The 23,456-nt window shown below is 44.5% G+C and overlaps 1 protein-coding gene across 3 annotated transcripts in view; it reads right to left on the bottom strand.

Moving 5' to 3' along the window:
* Window positions 1-23,456, bottom strand: part of PHACTR1 (phosphatase and actin regulator 1) — a gene marked incomplete at its 3' end in the record, with an annotated part of 250,961 nt that overhangs the window by 20,101 nt on the left and 207,404 nt on the right. For all 3 annotated transcript variants that reach the window (XM_081246168.1, XM_081246166.1, XM_081246167.1), the window contains one exon: window positions 22,596-22,752. In XM_081246168.1, coding sequence (XP_081102294.1) covers window positions 22,596-22,752 — 157 coding nt within the window. The remainder of the gene's footprint in view (window positions 1-22,595; window positions 22,753-23,456) is intronic.

Consider the following 23,456-nt stretch of genomic DNA (forward strand, 5'->3'; position numbering starts at 1 on the left):
AACCAGAGAAAATTCTGCTATTAACTCGGCAGCCTTATCATTAAACACACACGATTTCAAATGAGGCCCTCTATTGATGTTTCACTTCTCTTGAAAGGGTCTGAGAACATCCAGGCTAATCACAGATATAAAATGTAGCTAAGCCGTCCCGAAGGGCATGTATTATAACTAGTTGTTTTGACTTTGAAAATGAGATTCGGTAGGAAAATGATATTGTGGCTTAATGACAAAGTGCTAAACAGCTCAGGAGTTAGGGGACCTGGGTTCCACTCCTGGCTCTGCCCTGAACCCACCTGGACAAGGTATTGGACCCGCTCAGCCCTATGTTCTTTTCTCTGCAAATAATAGGAGTAATTGAATAAGCTAATGCTGATTTAATGCCTAAGAAGCACAGGCATGGTTCTAAGAACTGCATGTATATTAATTCATTTAATCTTCAGGTCAGCCCCTTGAGGAAGTACTATCAGCATTTCCACTGTACAAAGGGGAAAAGTGAGGCACAGGAAGTTGCATACCTTGCCCCGGGTCACAGAACTAGCACAGGGCAGAACCAAGACTTAAACCCAGGCGCCGGGCCTCTATAGTCTGAACACTCTTAACCAGTGTATTAGTCTCCTATTGCTGCTGTAACAAAGTACCACAAATACAGTGATTTAAAACAACACAGATTGATTATGTTACAGTTCTGGAGGTGGGAAGTTTGGAATGCGTGTCTGTGGGCTAAAACCAAGGAGTCAACAGAGCTGCACCCCCTTTGGAGGAAGGGAAGAATCTATTCACTTGCCTTCTTCAGCTTCTAGAAGTGCCCTGCCTTCCCTGCGCCTCTTCCAAGCCCGCAATCTCAGACTGACTGCAAGCGTTCTTGTGATAACACTGGACCCACCCAGATAATCCAGGATAATCTGTTCAACTCAAGATTCTTAATCACAGCCTCAAAGTTCCTTTTGCTATGAAAGGTTACAGGCTCCTAGGTTTGGGGATTAGGACATGGATGTCTTTGGGAGGGGAAGATATTCTGTCTACCACAACCATAATACCCTACGAGTCAGAAATTGCAAACTGATGTCCGGTGGGTTGCATTTGACTCTGCAAGTTCTTCTCCTTGCTCAGAAGTTACAGTTTTTTCCCCCTGAATGCCTTTAGAGAGGGTGTGTTTGTTCTAGTTAGCCCGGTCCCCAACCCTCGCTCAGATAATACCTGTCCTGCTTTCTTCCTTTCCAATCATTCCTGGCCCTGAGTTTGAGACCCCTGGATAAGATCATCAAGTCACAAGAATCCCGACTTCTGTTTTCCTTCTTTCATCCACCAATCTACCCAACACTGACTAAGAACCTCGCTGAGGACTGAGCACTGATAGTTCTTAGGAGCTCGAAGCCTAGAGGTGCACGTTAGTGATGAAAATTCGCAGGTTAAAACTGGAGCCATACTTTTCAGGAGCTAGACTACAAGAGAATACCCTCAAAACGGCCAGCAACTTGGACATGATTTAGACTCTCATGGCAGTTTAGAAGACGCTACAGACTCTCTCAGTGTCTCAGCTTGGCTAGCAAGAGGGTCAGCCAGAAACAGATCAGCAGATGTGTGCAAAGGGGGCTGGGCGCTAGGCAAGATTGTGAAGGGGACCATGTTTTTGTCGGGGTTCTGTCTCCTGGACCCCTCCCCGCTCAGGTTCTTGGAATTACATCATCACTCTTTCTATGTCATTCCTGTCAAGACTGGTTCTTAAAACAGATGCTATATACTTAGCCACATTCAAATGTAAATTCATTCATTCGTTTCCCAAGTTATTTATTGAGTGCCAGCTCTGTGCTGGGCATCGGGGCCCAGTGGTGAGCAGAAACAGATCAAGGTCCTGCCCTTCTGGAACTTAGAGACTGGAAGGGGCTGGGAGAGGCAGTCATTAATCACATAGTGACAGGGGGATAAATTAGGAGATTGGGATTAACATATGCACAGTACTAAACATAAAACAGATAACCAATAGGGACCTACTGTATAGCACAGGGAACTCTACTCAACATCTTGTAATAACCGATAATGGAAAAGAATCTAAAAAAAGAATATATATGTATATAACGGAATCATTTTGCTGTGTACCTGAAACTAACACAATATTGTAATTCAACTATATTTCTTTTTTTAATTTAATTTTTTAGTTTATATTGGAGTATAGTTGAGTTACAATGTTGTGTTAGTTTCAATGTTAGTTAGTACAGCAAAGTGGTTTAGTTATACATGTATATATCTATATCTATATCTATATATATATCTCCACTCTTCCTCAGATTCTTTTCCCATATAGGTTATTACAGAATATTGAGTAGAGTTCCCTGTGCTATACGGTAGGTCCTTGTTGAATATCTATTTCAACTATATTTCAATAAAAATTTTAAAAAATTACCCCAAAAATTAAAAAATAAAAAAAATTCACATAGTCATAGAAAGAAGTATAAAACTCTAGTAAGAGGTTCCATGGTGAGGCATCTGGGGCAGTGATACTGGGACCTGACAAAATTAGGAGGTCAGGAAAGGCTTCTCAGAGGAAGTGATACTGTGTCTGTGTTCAGGTCTGGAGGATGGAGGAGGCCAGGTTGCTGGAATGGACAAAGCAAAGGGAAGAAGGATGGTGGGAAACAAGCCCGGAGCCAGGCCACGTGCCCATGGAGGCTATGTTAAGGAATCTGATCTCCCAAGGAGCAATGTGAAGCCACTGAAGAGTTTACATTTAAGGGTAGGAGAGGGGAGGAACAAATGAACATTTCAGGTTTACAATAGATCACATTGCCTGTTGTACAGAGAATGGGTTGGGAGATGCAAGAGGCAGTTTGGATAGGAGCCTCGGAGGCTACTGCACACCTGGTAGAGGATGACGGACACCTGGGCTAGGCTATGATGGTCAGTGTGCCAGTTTTTAGGGAGTCCAGTTGACAGACCACGGAGACACAGCGTCTACGGACAGAGGGGGAAGGAGGTGTACTGGATATCTCTTAGGTTCCATAACTTATGCAGCTGGACGGATGGTTATGCTACCCACCCAGAAAGCGGGAAACACTGGAAGGGAACTGGGCATTTTGGGGGAGGACGGGGGAAGGGTGGAAGGGAACCATGAGTCTGAGTTTAGATCTGTTGAGTCAGAGTGATTGTGCAACGTCAAAGTGGACGCATCCAGTAGGCAGCTGGATATACAGAGCTCGGTGGAGAAGAGATGGCTAGGCCAGTGCTAGAAATCTGTGGCTAGTTTGCAATTAGATAATATTTGAAGTCAGGGGTATGGAGAGAGCACAGAAGGAGAAGAGGAGAGGGCTTAGGACGGAGCCTTATGGAATTCCAACATTTAATTCTCAGACTAAGGAAGACACACCTGCCAGGGAGTTAGAGGAGGGGCAGGGCACGGACACAGGATGAGAATTAGAACATGGCACCCTGGAGGCAGAGGAAGATGTGCGCGGCCAGTGAAGTGGGCAGATGAGGCCTGGAAAGACTGCCCACTGGGTTTAGCACCGGGGAGGTTCTTAGCGAGCTCACCTGGAACTCTTTCAGGGGGTGGTGGGGAAAGAAGCCAGGCTGGAGTGGGTTGAGAACAGAGGTGAGGAAATGGACACAACAAGTATGAAGGACTCCTCCGTGAAGCCTGGTTTTGAAGGGACCAGAGAGTTGGAGGTGAAGGAGACTCAGGTGAGCTTTATAGTTTTTTAATGGGAGGAGACGGACATGTTTAACAGAAAGAATCCAGATTAAGTGGTGGTGGTGACGGGGAGAAGCTAAATATATAAGGAGGGCGGAGGCTCCATGGACAGTGCAGGAGTCCTGAGAAGGCAGGAGGGGTTGGGATTTTAGGGGCAGAGAAGACCTTATCTTTCAAATGGAGGAGGGACAGCCCTTCACCGTTGACAGGAGGCTGCAGGAGAAAGTGCCCTGTGTGGAGGTTTGTAGGTTTGGTAGTGGAAGAAAAAAGGGTGTTCCCAACTGGTGGCTTTTACTTATTCTTTCAAGTTGGACTGTAATAAAGATGACATACATGAGTTTAAAATATTATCTTTCCTTTAGGGATGTGTCTTTGAACAGAGCCAAATTCACAAAGCAAACGGATAAAGCTCTAGCTTCAGAATGCCAGTCATCAGAATTTTAGGGGCACGCTCAGGGCAGCCTGCCATCTTCACCAGGTAAAGCAGCCATCTGCTTGGTTCCTTTTAAGATCTACCTTGTGTGGAAGATTTGGTTACTAGAAAGCTGAGCAGGAGGGCACAATTACTGTATTAATGAAATGGTCAGGTTTTTGTTTTTGTTTTTGTTTTGTTTTATTTTGCGGTACGCGGGCCTCTCACTGTTGTGGCCTCTCCTGCTGTGGAGCACAGGCTCCGGATGCGCAGGCTTAGTGGCCATGGCTCACGGGCCCAGCCGCTCCACGGCATGTGGGATCTTCCCGGACCGGGCGGGGCACGAACCCATGTCCCCTGCATTGGCAGGCGGACTCTCAACCACTGCGCCACCAGGGAAGCCCTGAAATGGTCAGTTTTATGAATAATCCCGAGGAGCTAATAATTCCGAGAATAAAAGCAGAGATGCCTTCTGAATGCACTGAAACTCTTACACTATCCTCACCTTGATAGATTTAAGTAATTGTATCTGATTTAGACTAACATTAATTTAAAAATTTTCCTGATTAGATATTTAGACATGACCATTCACATGCTAGATGACACAGGAAACTCCTTTTTTGGGAGCTAAACTTTTATATAGAATGAATTACCCAAAAGTAAAGGTTTAATGTCCTTTCAAGTGATCTGTTTAACTAGCTCTGCTATTATATACGGGACCCTGGTTTATACAACATCTCTGAGCAGTAAAATTGTTTCCATGCCTCAAATGATTTCTTCTTTACCACGGATCACGGCTAAGTGATTTCCACTCACTGTGAACTGGAAAATCACAGACTCCCATTTAAATGCCACTTGCCATCCACTGCCACATATGAGCCTTCTATTTTCTTTCAAAATGTAAGAATGGATCTTATTTTTTATCAGTCTGAACAACTCCATCTATACCACTGACCATAAGAGAAAAGCAAACAAACTAACATTTTTCTGTGAAACAAACCAACCAACCCCAAACAAACGGCACTTAGGTGTTGGCCTTGGAAGGAGGAGACTGCTAGCAAATGCAGCAGGAAGATGCTTTAAATATATGCAGAGCAGGGGAGAGCTGTCTTTGAGCATTACAGCATCTCCCCAGAGAAGTGACACAACCCTTGTAGGTTTTGCTGGTTTGCCTTGACGCCGACAAGGACTCGTTCTGCAGCACGAATCTAAGGAGCCTTCTCCAGGCTTCGGAACAGCAAGGTCACAGCTTTCACTAGTATTTACAACTGCTTATGGTTTTGAGGGCCCTGATGTCAAAGTCTGGATCTCTGAAGCTCTATCTGCGTTTCAGGAAAAAAGAAAAGCAGAATTGACTTTGGTTTGTTTGCTGCATCTCAGAGGGAGGTAACTGCCTTTTCAGACAGCTGGAAAGAGAAAAGGCAAAGGTGCTCGTGGAGATGGACAGAAAGCCAGGTCCCCTTTCGTAAGGCAGGAGAAGATGGGGGTTCTCCCCCCATCTTAGACAAGCATGCTGGGGCCAGGTAAAGGGGGGAAGCACTGAATTCTGTCCCCTGCACCTCCTTTGGCATCCTTCCCTAGGACCTGTCAGTGCCATGAAGCCTGGGGCATTTCTGTCTGGTCCTGGTCATTGCTACATCGCCAGTTCCCAGGAGACCACCGAGACCATCACAGGTGCTCATTTAGTAATACTCTAACCCACAACCTACTAGTTCTGATGCCACACATGCTCCCTGGATGGCGTCATCAACACTCACGACTTCAGTTAGCATCTACACGCCAGTGACTCCAGATTCTATACCCCTAGTCATACTTCTGAGTTCCAGACACCTTTCCAACTGCCTTCTTAGACCCCCATAGGCCATCAAACTTAAAGGGTCCCAAAGGACTTAATTTACCTTCTTCCCCTCCTGTGCAGGTAGTTTTGCCTACTGGACAAATTATTTTGTCTACCAATAATATTCTGACCCCCAGGGAGCTGCCCAGGAAACTGGGGAATTATCCCCTCTGTGCTTCACCCCTGGGGGTCACTCAACCACCAAGTCCCAACCATCTTTCCTTCCAGCCCATCACCACCTTCTCCAGAAAGCAGGCCACCAGCCTCTCCCCCATGCTGCCACCCTATCCTCTTCCACCCTAGACAGAATGGTCTTTCTAAGGGGTAGATCTGATGCTTCCACTCCCGGCTTGAACGCTACGCACACCTTCCCGATGCCTGCAGGAAGGAGTCAAAATACCCAAATGTCCCATAAGGTTCTCTGTGATCTGGCCGCTTGCCGAGAATCGCCCCCGCCCTGTTCTTTGGACCTAGCCACCTCCTCTTGGCTCCTTCCAGATTTGCATGCCCTTCCTTACATCTAAATATCCTTTCTCTTCCTCTTTATCTGGCGAACTGACAATAATTCCCAAGATTGCAGCTTAAACCTCAACTATTACTTCCTCTGTTCACCGGCCTTTGGTTAAGGTGCTTTCACAGGCTATGACAATAGTCCTGTATCTCCTGTATCCTGGTGTTTGCTATTCTTTCATTACTGCTCATCTCGTCCACTGGAGCCCAGAGCTGAAGCTTTGTGAAGTGCGACCATGTCTGCCCCATCCACCACCAGGGCAGTTGCAGAGAAACCCCCCACTCAGAAGAGGGTCCTGTGCTTGGAGCTTAATGTTCTTGAGGTCTCAACAGCCCATCACAATCTGGCCTCTGTCCACACCACTCTACTGTGCTGGTTTTCAACCAGGGACCACTGTGCCCCCCAGGGTGCATTTGGAAATGTCTGGGGCCAGTTTTGCTTGTCGTGATGGGGGAGGATGCCTTTTCTGATTCTACCAGGCAGAACGTGTCACTCCCTCTGCTGTGTCCTTGCATCTGGACCACGCCTCGTCCATCACACTGATAACGTCCATTTACACGAAGACCTCCTCAACTAGACCGTGACTGCTTCAAAGGCACAAGTTACGTCTCATTTACCTCTGTGCTTCTAGACTTAGTATAACGCCTGGCGCACGGAAGGGACAAGTCATAAGACTTTAGCCTTGTTGCGGTGCCCCTGGGGACGACCAGAAGCCTGGGCTTGCGTGACAGCCTTCTTGCTCCTGGAGGGGTCCCTCTGGGACGTCGGGCAGCAGTTTGCTTTTACGCCTCCGGACTCTGCCCTCCACCTTTCTTCTCTGTAACTGAGGCAGCACGACTTTTAAAACTGCTGATTGAAAAGTTGATTTCCGGGAATTTGAGTCAATTATTTTCCACGTTTTTCCCCTCCTCCTCATTCCCCTCAAGCTGTTAACAAATAGCCTGGCGACGGCATAAAAAAGAGCACAGGCTGGGGAAACTGGACTGGGATTCGGAGCCCTGCCCGCCTGACCTACGTCCACCGTTAGCCAGAGGCCCCCTGGGTACATCACAGCGCTTCACCTCTCCCTGCACCTGAGTTTCGCCAAATGACAAACAGCCATAACAACCATCTAGCCTGAGAGAACCGAATGAGAAGAAGATATGAAAGTCCCCTTTAAAATTAAGTATAAAGCATGAAATATTATTTCTGGCAACTTGAAAAAACGTCTCTCACCTCAACTAGCTAAACAGGTTACTCATTTTTTTTTTTTTTTTTTTTTTGCGGTACGCGGGCCTCTCACTGCTGTGGCCTCTCCCGTTGCGGAGCACAGGCTCCGGACGCGCAGGCTCAGCGGCCATGGCTCACGGGCCCAGCCGCTCTGCGGCATGTGGGATCTTCCCGGACCGGGGCACGAACCCGTGTCCCCTGCATCGGCAGGTGGACTCTCAACCACTGCGCCACCAGGGAAGCCCTAAACAGGTTACTCTTGAGAGAGAAATGGTTTTGGCTTTATTCACTGGAGGCTGTGGCCCCAAGTGTGAAGCCCCATGGCAAAGATAAAATATTGTAAGGAATAAAACCAGAAACAACATTGGAATAATGCTGGTCGTGTTGAGATGAAATCAGTTTGGGAAAAACAATGGGACTATGTGTGTTGCATGGTTATCAAACTAAAAAAAACAAACAGCACAAAAACTGAGAGCCTACGGCCTGAATACTTTTAGTCTTCTTAAGATTATTAGATATAAGCTCCAAATGAGCAACCAGGAAGATTTCACTTTGAAAGAGTATGTGAGTTGTTACAATAGAAATTAGAGAGTTAAAGAAGTTAACCTAAGAATACACTCATCTCAATAAGGCCATGTTTACATGAAGAATCAACCAAAAGAAATGCTAAAACAATGTGATGTCAAAAGATAAGGAATGTGGGAATAAAAAGAAATGTCCTCTATTCTACTTTAAAGTGACTGAGGAGACTTGGTCACCTTTGGCTTAATCTTATCTGTCTGTCCATCCAGCCGTCCATCTGTCCATTACATACCAGACACTGGTCTAGGCCTTCAGTCAGAGCTAAGCATAACAACTAACAGTATTAACAAGAACGAATGGGTGTGGATGACATGATAAAATTCTGCCATCAAATATATACTGTGTTTTATCTTTTGTCCTTAACCTCTTCCCAAAACATAAAAACTGAAATTTGGCCTTTGTTTTTAATCCTTCAATAGATAGCTCTACTGTAAAAGTTAACATTCTCCCTAGGAACACAAAGCATTTTTTTTTTTTTTTTGTGATACACGGGCCTCTCACTGTTGTGGCCTCTCCCGTTGCAGAGCACAGGCTCCGGACACGCAGGCTCAGTGGCCATGGCTCACGGGCCCAGCCGCTCCGCGGCATGTGGGATCTTCCCGGACCGGGACATGAATCCGTGTCCCCTGCATCGGCAGGCGGACTCTCAAACACTGCGCCACCAGGGAAGCCCACACAAAGCATTTTTAAATAACCTTCCATCAGAATCTTCAACAAGTTTAGTATGATCTGGTAAGAGGTCAAGGCAAAAGACTAAGAGTGGGAAAAAAAAGTGCATCAGTACAGCCCCTAAGCACCACATACCTCACTAGTCAAGTGGGAACAAAAAACATCCTCAAGTTGTTAACTTCAAGCTCATCTTTGGTCCTCTTCCTATAGCGTTTTGTCTATTCTCCTGATCTCTGCCATTTCCATGGTTTCTGAGTCAGTGGTTCTCAATCTTGTAGCACATTAGAATAACCTATATTACCTTAAAAAATACTGATGGCTGGGCCACGCTCTTGACCAATTAAATCAGAATATCTGAGGGTAAAGCACTGTTAATATACTTTTGAAAGCTTCCTAGGTCATTTTTCAGCAGTAGCTGGGAACTCCTTAACTGTGGCAAACTCCTGGGCGCCAGACCTACTGAATTAGGAACGCCTGGGTGGAACCCAGCAGGCTGTGTTGTTTAAACACAGGACATGACGGCATACGGATCTTCAGGAGATCTGCATACATATTCAAGTGTGAGAACAAGGGCACAGGCATCTGGATATTCTTTTCTTAACTTGAGCCTTCCCCCAGGTACCCCTGTACTTCTTGTCCTTACTTCTTTAAAGAATATTGCTTCTGATGAACAGATCTCTGGAACAAGGACAAAAAGTGAGTCAAATGAAAAGAGGAAACTCCGGGGTTCACTGCTGAGTGACTGTCCTGGACAGTATCATGTCCAGGACATGATACTAACCAGGACAGTCATCCTGGTTAGGATGACTTGTGCAGTCTAGACAATACAGAAATGTCCTAAGAATATATACTTATTCATCCACTCATTCATCCACAAAATACCGTGGTTCCAGATTTCCCCAATGCCTTGCTTTGTTGGGCATCAATAAACAATGTACAAAACGCTTGACTACTTTCCAAAGCAAGGCAAGGGATGGAAAGTTGGAAGTAGGTCCCCTGATGCCTCCTCTTGTGCCTGCTCTGACTATGACACCTGGACGACTCCAGGACCTACAGGGTCTGTGCAGCTCATGCTCTTTTCCTGTTCCCCCCAAAGGCCAATTTGTCATCTTGGGGCCATCAGCACGTCCAGAGGACAGGCTGAAGGGTCTTATGTGAGACAGAGGCTGGGAGACAGCTGTCAAGAATCCCCAGCCCCTTCTCTCCTCTTCATTCAACAGGACTACAGCTATTCTCCTACAGCTGCCTCTCAGGGCCTCTTTTGAGCCCCTATTTCTGGAACAAATCACAACTCCAGTTCAGATGAGATTTCACGCTGTTTAGAAACCTGGAGATGAAAATACAAAAAACCTCCAAAGAGTCCTAGATGCTCCAGTAGAGGGGATTTTGATCATCCGATTTTGCAAGGTTTTCTATAATTCTCCTTTGTTAAAAGTCTCATTTCCATACTGTTTCCTGATCTATGACTCCACAACTTTAACATAAAGCTTCATTTTAAAACCAATAGTCCTGTAGAACAAGAGTGGTAAAGAATATAGGTATCCTCATTAAATTAGAAGTGCTTAACCATGATAATATTTCATAAAATACATATATATGATGTAACAGACATCATATATATGTATATATATACACATATATATGTATGTATGTGTGTATACACACACACACACATATACACATATACATCTTTTTCCCCCAGCAGCATGGTGGATTTTAGGAATGTCTAACCAGTTTGGATTTGCACTTTTGCATTTTTTGAAAATCTATTTGTTAATTCTAAAAGAATCAGGAAAAATGGAGTTCTAATAAGGAATGGGTTTATTTGTCTAGGAAAGCATCTATAATATGGGAAAGGCAAAGAAGAAAAAGAATGTAAAAATGGAGCGTGATATGGCTGCTTCAACCGACTTTACCTTGACTATACAGGAAACAAATATAAACGCTTTTACTAATTTCTTAGCCTTATCTATACAATGGATTGGGAGACAGATAGCTTGTAAGAAGAGACTGTATCCCCTCAAGTATGTTCCCAAAAAGAGACCATGAATTCAGAGCACATATCTAACAGTGGGCTATATCCTTTTCTCTCGTGTGTGTGTGTGTGTGTGAGTGTGTGTGTGCACACATACATCAGCATTCTATTATTAATCAATTAGGAAACATACCACATAACACACAATGAAAATGCAGGACAAATTTAAGCTACTTTCTTAGGTAGGCTAAACCTGACATTATATATATGCTTTTTTTTTTTTTTAAACGAATAAGCTTATTTTATTTCTGCCTGGACAAAGTTGTATGAATTTACAGCTCCTTCGTGGGAAACGCCTGAGTATTATCCAGGTGCTGCTGCTGACTGTGGGGGTGAGAATCAGATTTCATAGGCTGTGGCCCCAAATGGCTACATATGGTTAAAGACTGTGAAGAGAGAGGGTAACGCGCGAGAGAAATGAGATGGAGAAATGCTCCGAGGATGTGCTGGGTGGACATAGCAGGCTCCAGGCAGAAGGTACCCACTCAACCTCACTCAGCTTCTGCCAATCTAAAGGAAGTGCCAGGTCACTCAAGGAGGGTGTGCTGAAGGCGTCCCGTGGATGGGACGTTGCCTGGGTGGCTTGGGGTGGAATGTGCAGATGGCAGCCTCATTGGTTCAATCAAATTTGGGGAGGGCAGCTCTCATTTTAACTCACAGGAAGATGTAATGACCTCTCTCAGCATCTTTCAAGGGGGCGCTTGATAAGTTACAATACAAAGATGAGCAACACAAGGAAAATCATAAGAGTCCAAAGGAGGCTTGGATTTACTGTAGGTAAAGCTCTTTTCGACACACTGATCACCTGTCGGTATCCAGTATTTATCTGTCTGCCTGCTGTTTTTTTCAAAGGCACTAATAAGGCTGCCCATTTTGAAGAACTATTGTTTTAATGGTTCAGTGGGCACAGAACATAAAATTTTCATGATCACACTTCCTAAAATAGAAGCGTATTCACTTATATTTCAAAGAAATTGCCTTCGGAATCGGAGGGAAAAGCGATTTTCCAGGGTTTGTATCTTTGGATGATTTTCCTGTTTCTATTCTGTCAAAAAAATGACTGTTTAGTTAGCATATATGCAATTTTCAAGGCTATTCTAAAAATCTTTGCATTCTAAACCAAGAAGAGTGAAATGAATATAATGAAGATAAATAAAATGAATTACTCTTATTAGCATTTTGCATGAGAGTTAGGGGGTTCTTTTGCCAGTAAACAAAGATGTGAGGGGACCTATGAAAAACAACTGTTGTGCAAATGTCTCAGCTGTAATCCAGTTCTGCTATGTAAATATTCAGGACTGTGTGCAAGCTCTAAGGGGAGCTGTTGAAAAATCACCTGCAGTCAAACCTGCAGCCAAAGTTGGTGGATTAGGGAGAAAGTACTCTACATACCATGGAAATTATCCTGGAGACTAGAAATGCCAACTTCATCACTGAAACAAAGATCAAAAAAATCTTTCTAAGTCTAACGGATTAGAGCTTCATTTATCATCTGAATGACAGAATCACTAGAACAGGCCAACTCCAAACTAAGGCAGCAGATACAGAATCTTCAAAAGTACCTGATCAGTCTTCAAAAATTATTAACGAGATTTTCTCAGCTGTGATTAACTATTAAGATGGGGAAATGTCTCTCACTTGGGCACTTAATTTAAATGTTCTTTTAGCTCCGTGGGATTGCGGAGGAAACAGTGCCCATGAAAGAAACTACCTATGAGAGAATTCACAGATTCCTTATTCATGGGCTTTTTGACTTCTGAAAATGTTTCTTAAAGATTTAATTCAAAACCTTTGAGTCATTTCTCTCTCTTTCAGACATGAATTGAGAAAATCAACTGAGATCTATGACTTGTCATATTTTCTAACAAATAACTGGCCTGTTTCTTCCAGTGAGAAGTGAATACATTTCTCCCCTTTCTGGGGGATATTAATTTTTAGCACTGGCTGGGGTCAGAGGTCTTGGTTTCAGATCCCAGTGTAGCCAGATAACTATATGAACTTGGCTAGCAGCTTAATTTATTTTGGCCTCAGTTTCTTTAACTGTAAAATTAAGGGTGCTGGAGGCAGTGACAGTGAGTGTCCACTGAAGTTCTAAAGTGCTCTATTCTATACTTCTTCACATTCAGAAGATGCAATTGTGAAGGAGGTAAAGAAACTCACAAATAGACTCCTTGTGATATAGGTACAAAGCTCACTGTGGGAAAAAGAAAACTCCAAATAAGCTAATCTGAAAGCACCAGACCAGATTTTGAAGTACTATTCCATGTGACAGAATCATCTTTCAACCAAAGTTTGGTGCTTCATAAGATGATTTAACTCATTGTTTATTCATTGCCTCCCAGTAGATTCACAAATGGCTTTGAGAGCTCCTTTCATGAATAAAAGTATGACAGCAAGGACACATCCTTATGACTGCTTTAGTTTATAGAGGGATCAAAAAATTGTAGGAAAGAAAAAAAATATATTACAAGAAAAATGGTCTGACAAGTCAAGTTGAAGTTGTTCCTATTAACACATAAATGCTTAGATTATTCAGTGATTAAATTATCCAGAGCCCTGTCCCATCCCCATTCTTCCAGGAACATTTAAAGGAAAAAAAATGGAAAGAGAAATAGTCTAAAATACATTCCCACCAATAAAAGAATGTGGTCCAGAAGGACCCACACTTTCCCCACAGAACCTGCCATCAGCATCTCTTTCCCAGGCTAAAACAGAGAACAATGGGTAACCTTGACTAATCTCTTTGAAGGATGATTATCCAGCTACCTTTTTTTTTTTTTCTGGCCACATGTCAGGGCTTGTGGGATCCGAGTTCCCCAACCAGGAATCGAACACGTGCCCCCTGCAATGGAAGCACTGAGCCCTAACCACTGGACCGCCAGGGAGTTCCCTCCAGATCCCTTTTAAATGATACCTCACACAGTGTTGTGCACCATCAATTCTAATAGAATTCCAACAGAATCAGTTTGTTGAGGTTCCATGGTCTCCCTTAGTAACTTGTTTCCCTGAAAAGTGAACCTTAAACCCATAGAAAACAAACTTATTCAGCTCAAGGTCCACTGTTCATTTCTGAGATCTCCCAGTTGTACTCAAGCTAGCTTTTTCTTTAAACATAAGCAATGTTTATTTTGGGTCTCATTTTTCTCTAATGGAGATTATTTTCATCCCCTGGCCCCCAGGAGCAGTCCATTCACTGACACAGATCATGGGCAGGTAGTGAGGTTGGCCCCAGCACAGACGCAAACAAACTTTCCACGTGATCTGCTCCCTTCAGATTAAACCATGACTCTGCACAGCAACTGCCAACTGGCTACCTCCTTCCTTCAGCCAACGTGAAAAGCCTTTTATTTATTGTTGTTTTTGCCGAGTGAAAATTTTGTATATTTAAGGTGTACGATGTGATGTTTTCATATATGTCTATATTGTGCAATGATGACCACAATCAAATTAATTAGCATATCATTCTACCTCAGAATGGGAGAAAATCTTTGCAAATGAATCAACGGACAAAGGATTATCTCCAAAATATATAAACAGCTCATGCAGCTCAGTATTAAAAAAACAAACAACCCAATCAAAAAATGGGCAGAAGACCTAAATAGACATTTCTCCAAAGAAGGCATACAGGAGGCCAAGAAGCACATGAAAAGATGCTCAACATCACGAATTATTAGAGAAATGCAAATCAAAACTACAATGAGGTATCACCTCACACCGGTTAGAATGGGCATCCTCAGAAAATCTACAAACAACAAATGCTGGAGAGGGTGTGGAGAAAAGGGAACCCTCTTGCACTGTTGGTGGGAATGTAAATTGATACAGCTACTATGGAGAACAGTACGGAGGTTCCTTTAAAAACTAAAAATAGAACTACCATACGACCCAGCAATCCCATTACTGGGCATATACCCAGAGAAAACCATAATTCAAAAAGACACATGCACCCCAGTGTTCACTGCAGCATTATTTACAATAGCCAGGTCCTGGAAGCAAGCTAAATGCCTCTCGACAGATGAATGGATAAAGAAGATGTGGTACATATATACAAAGGAATATTACTCAGCCATAAAAAGGAATGAAACTGGGTCACTTGTAGAGACGTGGATGGACCTAGAGACTGTCCTACAGAGTCAAGTAAGTCAGAAAGAGAAACACAAATATCGTATATTAATGCACATATGTGGAATCTAGAAAAATGGTACAGATGAACCGGTCTGCAGGGCAGAAATAGAGACACAGATGTAGAGAACAAACGCATGGACACCAAGGGGGGGACAGCGGGGGGTGAGGGGGTGGGATGAATTGGGAGACCGGGATTGACATGTATACACTAATATGTAGAAAACGGATAACTAATAAGAACCTGCTGTATGAAACACAAATACATAAAATTCAAAAACAACTTAAAAGCATGGCCATCAGCAAAAACAAACAAACAGAAGCAGATGTGCAGTTGCCCTTAACTCTCTATCAGTCAGGTCGCGCTGTAGCCTCGACTCAACTCAGCACCTTTCAGAAGATGCCAGCCTTTCTGGAGGGCTTCGAAGAGAGGGTTTTCTATTTTGCCCAGTGAGTTAATGGGCGCTGTCACATGATCCAAAAGCAACTGAGCTGCTGGAAGATTCCACATGTTTGTTATGCAAATGACGCAGGATTCAACAACTCCATTCTCATCATATTTCACCCTGCTTTAGCTTGTTCTGATCACTCACTTCAGGCTTGGTGACTGGTACTTAATGTCAGTGTTGTTCATGGGAGGGTTCAGAATCCACAGACAAAGCCCACGGACCTGAGCCATTCCCTCCCAGGCTTTGCGGATGTGGAGGTGAGCGGACACAAGTGCCCTCTGGCCGCTCCTCTCTCCTCTCTGGTCCCCTCTCCACTCCAGGCTTCATCACCGTCAAAGGGGGTGATGAGGAGGCTGCAGAGGCTGCTGCAAGGCTGCAAAAGCCAGGCGGACAAGGAAGCTCCTCCAAAACTTCACTCGAGTCTAGTTTCCTCCCTTCTTTCTTTCAAGTGATTCACAGGGACACACGTCCAGGGCCCCCTCAGTCAGCCAAAGGTGAATTGAATTCATAGAGCCTTTGATTGTTATTCCTTGTTTTAGAAAGTGCTTTTGCAGCAGAAGAAATTACCTAGCCTGGCAAGGTAGCAGCTCACACTGAGCCATCAGCCCTTAGATTTGTGGGGAGATACCATTTGCCACCTTGGAACTAGGCTTCGGTGTATCGAGACTCATTACACTGATTTTCCCAAACCATTAACAGTATGCAAGCTACAGTCAGAAGTCAGGACTACTGCATTTTATTGTCTGTGTTATAAGCATGAAGAATGGATTTCAAGTTTCTCCCTTGAACATTATATTATGATTTAAAGCAGCACATAATCCTCTGTACATATTATTTTATATTCTGCCTATAGTGTGAACTACTTAGGAGCATAAAATACAGATTTAGGAGTGGCTGGGCCCGTGAGCCATGGCCGCTGAGCCTGCGTGTCCGGAGCCTGTGCTCCGCAACGGGAGAGGCCACAACAGCGAGAGGCCCGCGTACTGCAAAAAAAAAAAAAAAAAAAAAAAAATACAGATTTAGTATACTCTTTCTTTCTAGCATATTAAATTCTGAATAAGAGAGAATAACACATTAGGTTCCATGGGGATGATGAGGTCATCACTTTTCCACCTCCCCTATCTCATTCCCCACCCCCCTGCCACCGCAAAGACAACAGCTATTTAAGGGGTGGCCATCATAAATACCAAGGAGGAAAGAACAGGGAGAATTCTGGTAATCTTCAAAGGCGGGTCCTACATCTGATCTGCCGTATGATGCTTGGTGTGGATCTCATGCTGTATGTATAGATTCAAACTATCTACAATTACCAGTGCTTTAACCTTAAATCCTTCTGATTCCCAGACTCAACACGCATTAAGGAAAAGAAAGCAGTGACAGCTATGTCAACCAATTTCTTCATTCAACTTAATGTGTTTTTCCATAGTCACAAACACTCTGAAAACCAATTGACTAAATTCCTGAAAGCTGGGTCAAAGTTCTTTTTAGGAATAGAGTATATTGCTTTAGTGATTAATCCACATAACCACATTCAAATTAATTTGGATTCTAGAAGATGTTAATTCCCAACTGCTACAGAGAGACACATGCACATGCTCACACTGACATTTATCACACACAGTAGAGCTCTATCTCATGTCATCAGTGTACAGTGCATGCCCACAGAATTTAGGACTATACTGTAGATAGGAAAACCTGTGGTTTCCAGGTCAGAGATTATATCCAGGGGGCACAGGCTGAGACATGATCCCGGGGCTAAACTTAATCCATAATTATATTCTGCTTGGTCTGTCCAATGTTTAAAAATTTTGGAATTTTCATTTTTAAAAAATCCAGATTTTTTTTTAATAAGATCTGACAAACTGGTCTTTCATTTCTCCAAAACAACAGGGGACTGAAGCTGAAGAGTGGTGACCCCTTTTGATAAAGGATGGACTTTCCATCTCACCCCAGTTCCCAGAACTCCCTGTTAACAATCTTAGAACTGCCCGCTTCCCTTATGTTCAATACCTGCCTGGCCCCAGGTGTGCATTTAAGTTTGTGGCTCCTTTTCTAGGTAGACCCACTTTATGCTTCCCCAAATGGTATGGGTTGAATTGTATCTCCCCAAAATACAAATGTCGAAGTCCTAACCCCCAGCATCTCAGAGTGTGACCTTATCTGGAGATAGGGTCTTTATGGAGGTCATCAAGTTAAAACAAGGGGATGAGGGTTGGACCTTAATCTAAGATGACTGGTTTCCTTATAAAAAGGGGAAATTTGGACACAGAGATACACACGCCGGGAGGAGATGAAGGCAGAGACCAGGAAGGCCAAAGACTGTCAGTGAACCACCAGAAGCCAGGGGAGGAGCCTGGAACAGATTCTCCCTCACGGCCCTTAGAAGGAACCAACCCTGCCGACACCTTGATTTCAGACTTCCAGGCTCCAGAACTGTGAGGCCATACATTTTTGTTGTGGAAGCCACTCAGTTTGTGGTACTTTGTTATGGTAGCCCTAGAAAACGAATAACTCCCAGTAGCTGAAATTAAGTCAGCATCTCCTTTGATTGTTGGCAAGAATCATAGGTGAGTGGCCTGAATCACCAGCTATATCTGGTCTAGGAAAGGGACATCACAAGGAGAAACATCCTTTCCAAAACCCAGCAAGGTTTCCAAAGAGTTTCCCTGTAGGGATGCTTCCCATTTTAAGACGGGGCTATGCCTGCTTCAGCTCAGAGGGATGCTGAAAACATCGTGGTCAACCATGATTGCAAAAAAGATGATGACAACCTGCTGTATAAAAAATAAAATAATAGAAATAAATTTAAAAAAAAAAAGAAAAAAGATGATGGCAGTTCACCCCTGAGTGGGACATGGATATTTTAAGGGTGAAGAGATATTTTAGGGGAACAAGTATGTCACGGAGGCAGATTGCCCGAATCCTTATTTATTCCTGAGCTTAATTTAGATGATATACTCCTATGTATACTGCAAGGCACCTCCCATTTTATTGTCCTTCCCAGGCTTTCTCTCCCCCTGTCTGATCCAAACCTTACAGAAGGTATTGGAGGGGACTGAGGGAGGGGACCTCAGGTGGAGAGGACTGGACAGCTGGGTCTGAAAGGCTGGCTGTTCCCAAGAGGAGGCTTAGGCGCACTGGCTATTGAGTAACCAAGAACAGATCACGTTTCAGGGTCTTAGCTCCTTTTTAAAAAAATAAGGAGTCTTAGTGACTTACAGGATGATTCACTTTCTAAAGGATGTTTCAGAAGCAAAAAAACAACTCCTTTAGGCATCAGACTTCTATTTAGTCCCTCAAAACCCCATTCCCAATGGTCTTGAGCGCCATCCTTTAGTTGGGGGGGGTGTCATCTTTTCAACCAATCAATGCCCCAAGCTGGAAAGTGGCTTAGGGCCATATCAGCTGTCCCCTGGCTGATCAAGAGGTCACCCTCACTATGAACACTGAGAAGTATGGCTCCATGTCTAATTTTTTAAATAATGATTTTTTTTGTGTGGGAGGAGGGGTAGTAAGATGTATTTCAAATAAATAACATGGAGTCATGTGGGTTGAATATTAATCTTAGGGGAGGAAAAAGCTTGGTAAATGAAGGGAGCTGAAAGTGGATTGGAGAGCTAAGATCACACAGGCTGACCACCTCCTAGGGTTCAGATTGAAGGGCCCAGAGACGAGACTCAGAGAGAAAGCAGCAGCGTCCTGCATTTGGGGGCTTTGGAGGGGTGAGGGGTGGCCCTGAGGTCTCTACAATTCCACTGACTAGAGGTCTTTGGAGAGGAAAGGACCTGCTCACGCAGCCCTGAGAAGGGACCCTCAGACCTGTGGGCTTGAAGCTTCTTGAGAACTCCGTCAATTTAATTTTTTAAGCATGTATCCCCACACATGCCATTTCTTTATTTAAAAGTTATATACAAGTACTGATACTACTGCATTGATATATATGTGTATTATAACACAGACACAATCGATTTAAAAAGAATGACATAAAATAAATTTAAGTCGAAGTTCTGCTATTTCATCCCTTGGACACCCCAGCGGGTGGATGTGTTGACCCCTTGGTTCTCTCTGCAACCGGCCTGAGTCTGTATACATAAGGAGCAGAGAAACGCACGCCCAGCTGACAACATTCATGTCTCAAGGGCAGCCCTCACTTCTCAAATGGCGGTTGGTTAAGACAGTTATTTACTATCAAAGCATCCAGATGACTTGATGACCGAGGTTTAGGAGAGTTTGCCCAATAGCATCAATGAGAAAACATTTTTGGAAGAACAGTATTTTTGCATTCTTAGGTAGAAACTCTCCCTTAATACTTGATATCATTTTACTGGATGTTTCTGCTCCCTTCCCCCAATTTGGGATTATTCTTGGAGTGCTACATTATTCTTTTATGCTATTAAAACTGTCAGACTAAAATTATGTTTTCTATCTTGCTCACTCCATGAGGACCGCAGACTTGGCCGTAGGCTTTTCAAAGAGCTTGAGATTTCCAGTACATCTTACTACCTCAAATAGCCAAAGAAAGCCGCAGCCTTGTAGCTTCGGACATGCAAACTCTACAACAGATTCCTACATACTTTTAGTTACTTTGGATGATAATGAAGTTCACAGTTTGCACAAAGTGATCAGATGATTGAATCCCCTCAGATTAGGAAACGTAGACCCAGAGTGAGCAAACACCTGCTTAGGAAACCCTCAGAACCAGAGCTAGAAGCCAAGGCTCTGGGCCTCAGATTAGTTCTCCCTCTACCGTGGTCACCTTCTGGTTCTCAGATTTCTCCTTCATTCTGCTCTGGCTTCAGGATAAATGAGTGGCTGGAAGCACCAAGCTGGGTTCTCATTCAAAAGAGAATAGTCCTTAAAATTCCTTTCTAAAGAAGACCTTGAGATGTGGATCAGGCCTCCCCACCAGATTGGCTGAAGTGAACTCTGAACAATTTTGTTGATCTGCTCAACACTCCTGATGTCCTTTCCTTTAGGCCCAGTTCCTATAATCTGGTTGAGATGCCAAGGGTTACACCAGAAGGAAATAAACTCCCTAGTTGAAAGAGTGAACAAAGAAGAAATGGACTCAGAGCTCAACACCTGGAATATGCCCAGCGCTGTCCTCTCTACCTCCATCTTTCTCTCCCTGGTCAGTGTGCCGCCTTCTACTGACCAGGGTGAACGAGGGTTGGGAACAGACGTCACTATGGTGAACGCTCAGTGGATTTTATGAATCCTGAGCAGAATTTAAGTGCTGTCAGAAGAGGAAAGGTTGGCAAAGGGATGATTTCCAAGGATAAATCTTCAAATGCAGAGAACTTCTTGCAGTGCAGGGTGGCCTAGGTCTCTTCCCACCTCTGGGTTGTGTCACCGCCACAGCCACGTGCTCATAGTGGTAGGATGCGGGTATGGATTCAGGCATGAGAAGCTGGGCTGTGTCTTTTTAGGAGTGTGTTCTGGGACAAAGGCCTTTTTCACTTTGTCAGTTTCCTCCAGGTGGATGATGCTCTGTGGTGGACAAGCAGAGTGGCCAGCTGCACACATCTGCTTTCCATATCTCCCACCTTTGTCTCTCTCTCCACAGAAGACGCCACCTTGGGCAGCTAGATGTGTTGGCATCTCACATACATCTGCAGAGAAGTGTTCAATTTTCCCCACAATCCTGGGGCTCTGCTTATACTGTCACAAAGCGGGGAAAATGGAAGTGAGGGAAAGAACTAGAATAAAGGATACCCATGCTCCTTTGTCCCAGTCAAAGGATAATGGAGATGAACTTTTGGGAAGAGGGGCTGGGGTCGAGGGTCTGCTTCTTCTCTTATTTCTAGTCCCCCAGTGGAGAGCCCTATTTGTATCAGGTGTAAAATTGAATGAGCTGGTTCAGGAAGCAGCCTAGAACTCTATCCAGCCAACCCACTGAAACCCAGAGAGAGAATGTGGCTACAGGCAGCGTAAGAAAGGAGACTTGGGGAGCCAGTATCGTTGCCTCCAAGTACCCGAGAGCATGTGTGTTAAGAGGAGTGAGGTAGCTGCAGAAGGAATATGACCCATGGGTGGGAAATGCATGGACAGAGATCTCACTTCAACAGAAGGAAGAGCGTTTAACAGTCAGGCTCCTCCACCATGGGACAGGCTCCCTAGAGGGAGCTAGAGAGACTGTTTTAAGTGCTTTACTTATATTGTTTAATTCTTACAATTCCCCATCTTATAAAGGCAGAAGACACAGGGGAAGACAATAAGTGACTTACACGAGGCTATGGGGCAGTAAGTGGGAAAGTCAGCAGGAAGCCCTGGGAGACCTCTACACACTGCATCCAAACAATGAGCACGGTGCCTGGGCCAAAGTGAGGGCTCACCTGGTGACTATTATTACAGAGGCAGCGTCATATATGGTCAAGAGGGAGCTCTCCACAGCCATTCTGTCTGACATTACGCAGGTAACTAAAGTTCTCTCTCGTGTTCTCGTCTGTGAAATGGGCATAGAAATGTCCATTTCATAGGGAAGCTCAGAGATTAAATGAATGAACACACATAAAACGTTTAGAAGAATGCCTGGCTAATAAGTGTGTCACAGATGTTAGCTAACACCATATAAAGATGCACTAGGTTATACACACATAAATACACACATAAGTGTTTAACATAGTAATATGACATACTGCTTTGCCTGTGTCTGTAATACCCACTCATAGGGGCAATCACTCAAGAAGAGTCCCAGCTCAGTAATGAGGCATCTTTACCCACCACTGATGTCTTCTAGTTGCACAGTCTAGTAGAAATGTCCATTTATTCAATTGCTTTGTGCTTAAGCAAACCACAGTGACTAGGTATATAGGTCCTCAATTCTACTGGATGATGGGGATTGTTCTACAGGTGCTTATTCTCCCTGGAAATCTTCCTCTCAGCTTGAACCTTTAGTCAAGTGACATTTCTAAGATTTTGATGAGTGAGAAAGAGGGGATCATAAAAGCAACCCTGCAGAAGAAATGGAATATTTTCCATGGACTTTTTCTGCAGGGAGCTCTTCAGAGACACTCAAAACAGATCTGAGGATGGAGACTGAATTCTTGCACGGAAATCCATGGAGCCGGGGGCTGCGCTATCCTACCTGGTGAGCTTGGTGCCGATCTGCTGCCTGAGCTCCAGCCGCTCCTCATCCGTCTGCCTTGGAAGGATGTTCTTTTCTTCCAGCTCTCGCTTGGAGGGCCTGTTGCTGAGTTTGATGGCTAAGGAGTCCTTCCTGCACACCTTCATGGCCAGGGAGCCTGCAGGAAGGGAGACATGAGGTAATAAGGCTCCCCCCAGGGACAGCCGTGGACCACAAGGCGAGAGGCGGGGAGACAGATATAAGAGCCCAACACCTGAGCGCGGTCAAGACCTCGGTCAAAGGAGGAAAGCTATAGTATGTGACTTTCGTACAGTTCCTGCAATCAGCATGTCCTTTCTGCCTCGCGGTATGCTGGGCATGCGCGGGGCACATGGAGAGCCTGTGATTGGATCTGTGCTCCCCAGGAACTGCCCGCCCCCCCCCATGTGGGCAACATCAAAAAGGAGGGCGGGACAGACAGCGGAGTGCAAAATAGAATGCAGAGGGCGGAGGAGGGATGGAGGAGGGGCGGCCGGCAGGTGCAGCATAAGTGAGGCCAACAGGCAGCAGGCCGGTGGGCATCTGCGTGCATGGACGCTCAGAGGTGATGGATAGGTGGGCGCATCACAGGAGACAAAAGAGATCAGCTACAGTGGGCCTGGAGGGTACAGGCAAGTAAAGCTGGGCAAAGTGGGGTCCACGTTGGGTGGGAGAGGGGGCCAGCTCACGGAAACAGGCAATATTCTGGGTCTGCTTTTCTTTTTAGCATAAGAGGGTCTGACCACCAAGAACAGGGCTTCCTCACATCTGAAATAAATCCATGATTCTCAATCAGGAGTGATTTCTGCCCCCACCAGGGACATTTGGCAAAGTCTAGAAACA

This window comes from Mesoplodon bidens (assembly GCF_964165515.1).
Source record: "Mesoplodon bidens genome assembly, chromosome: 10".
Taxonomy (NCBI): domain Eukaryota; kingdom Metazoa; phylum Chordata; class Mammalia; order Artiodactyla; family Ziphiidae; genus Mesoplodon; species Mesoplodon bidens.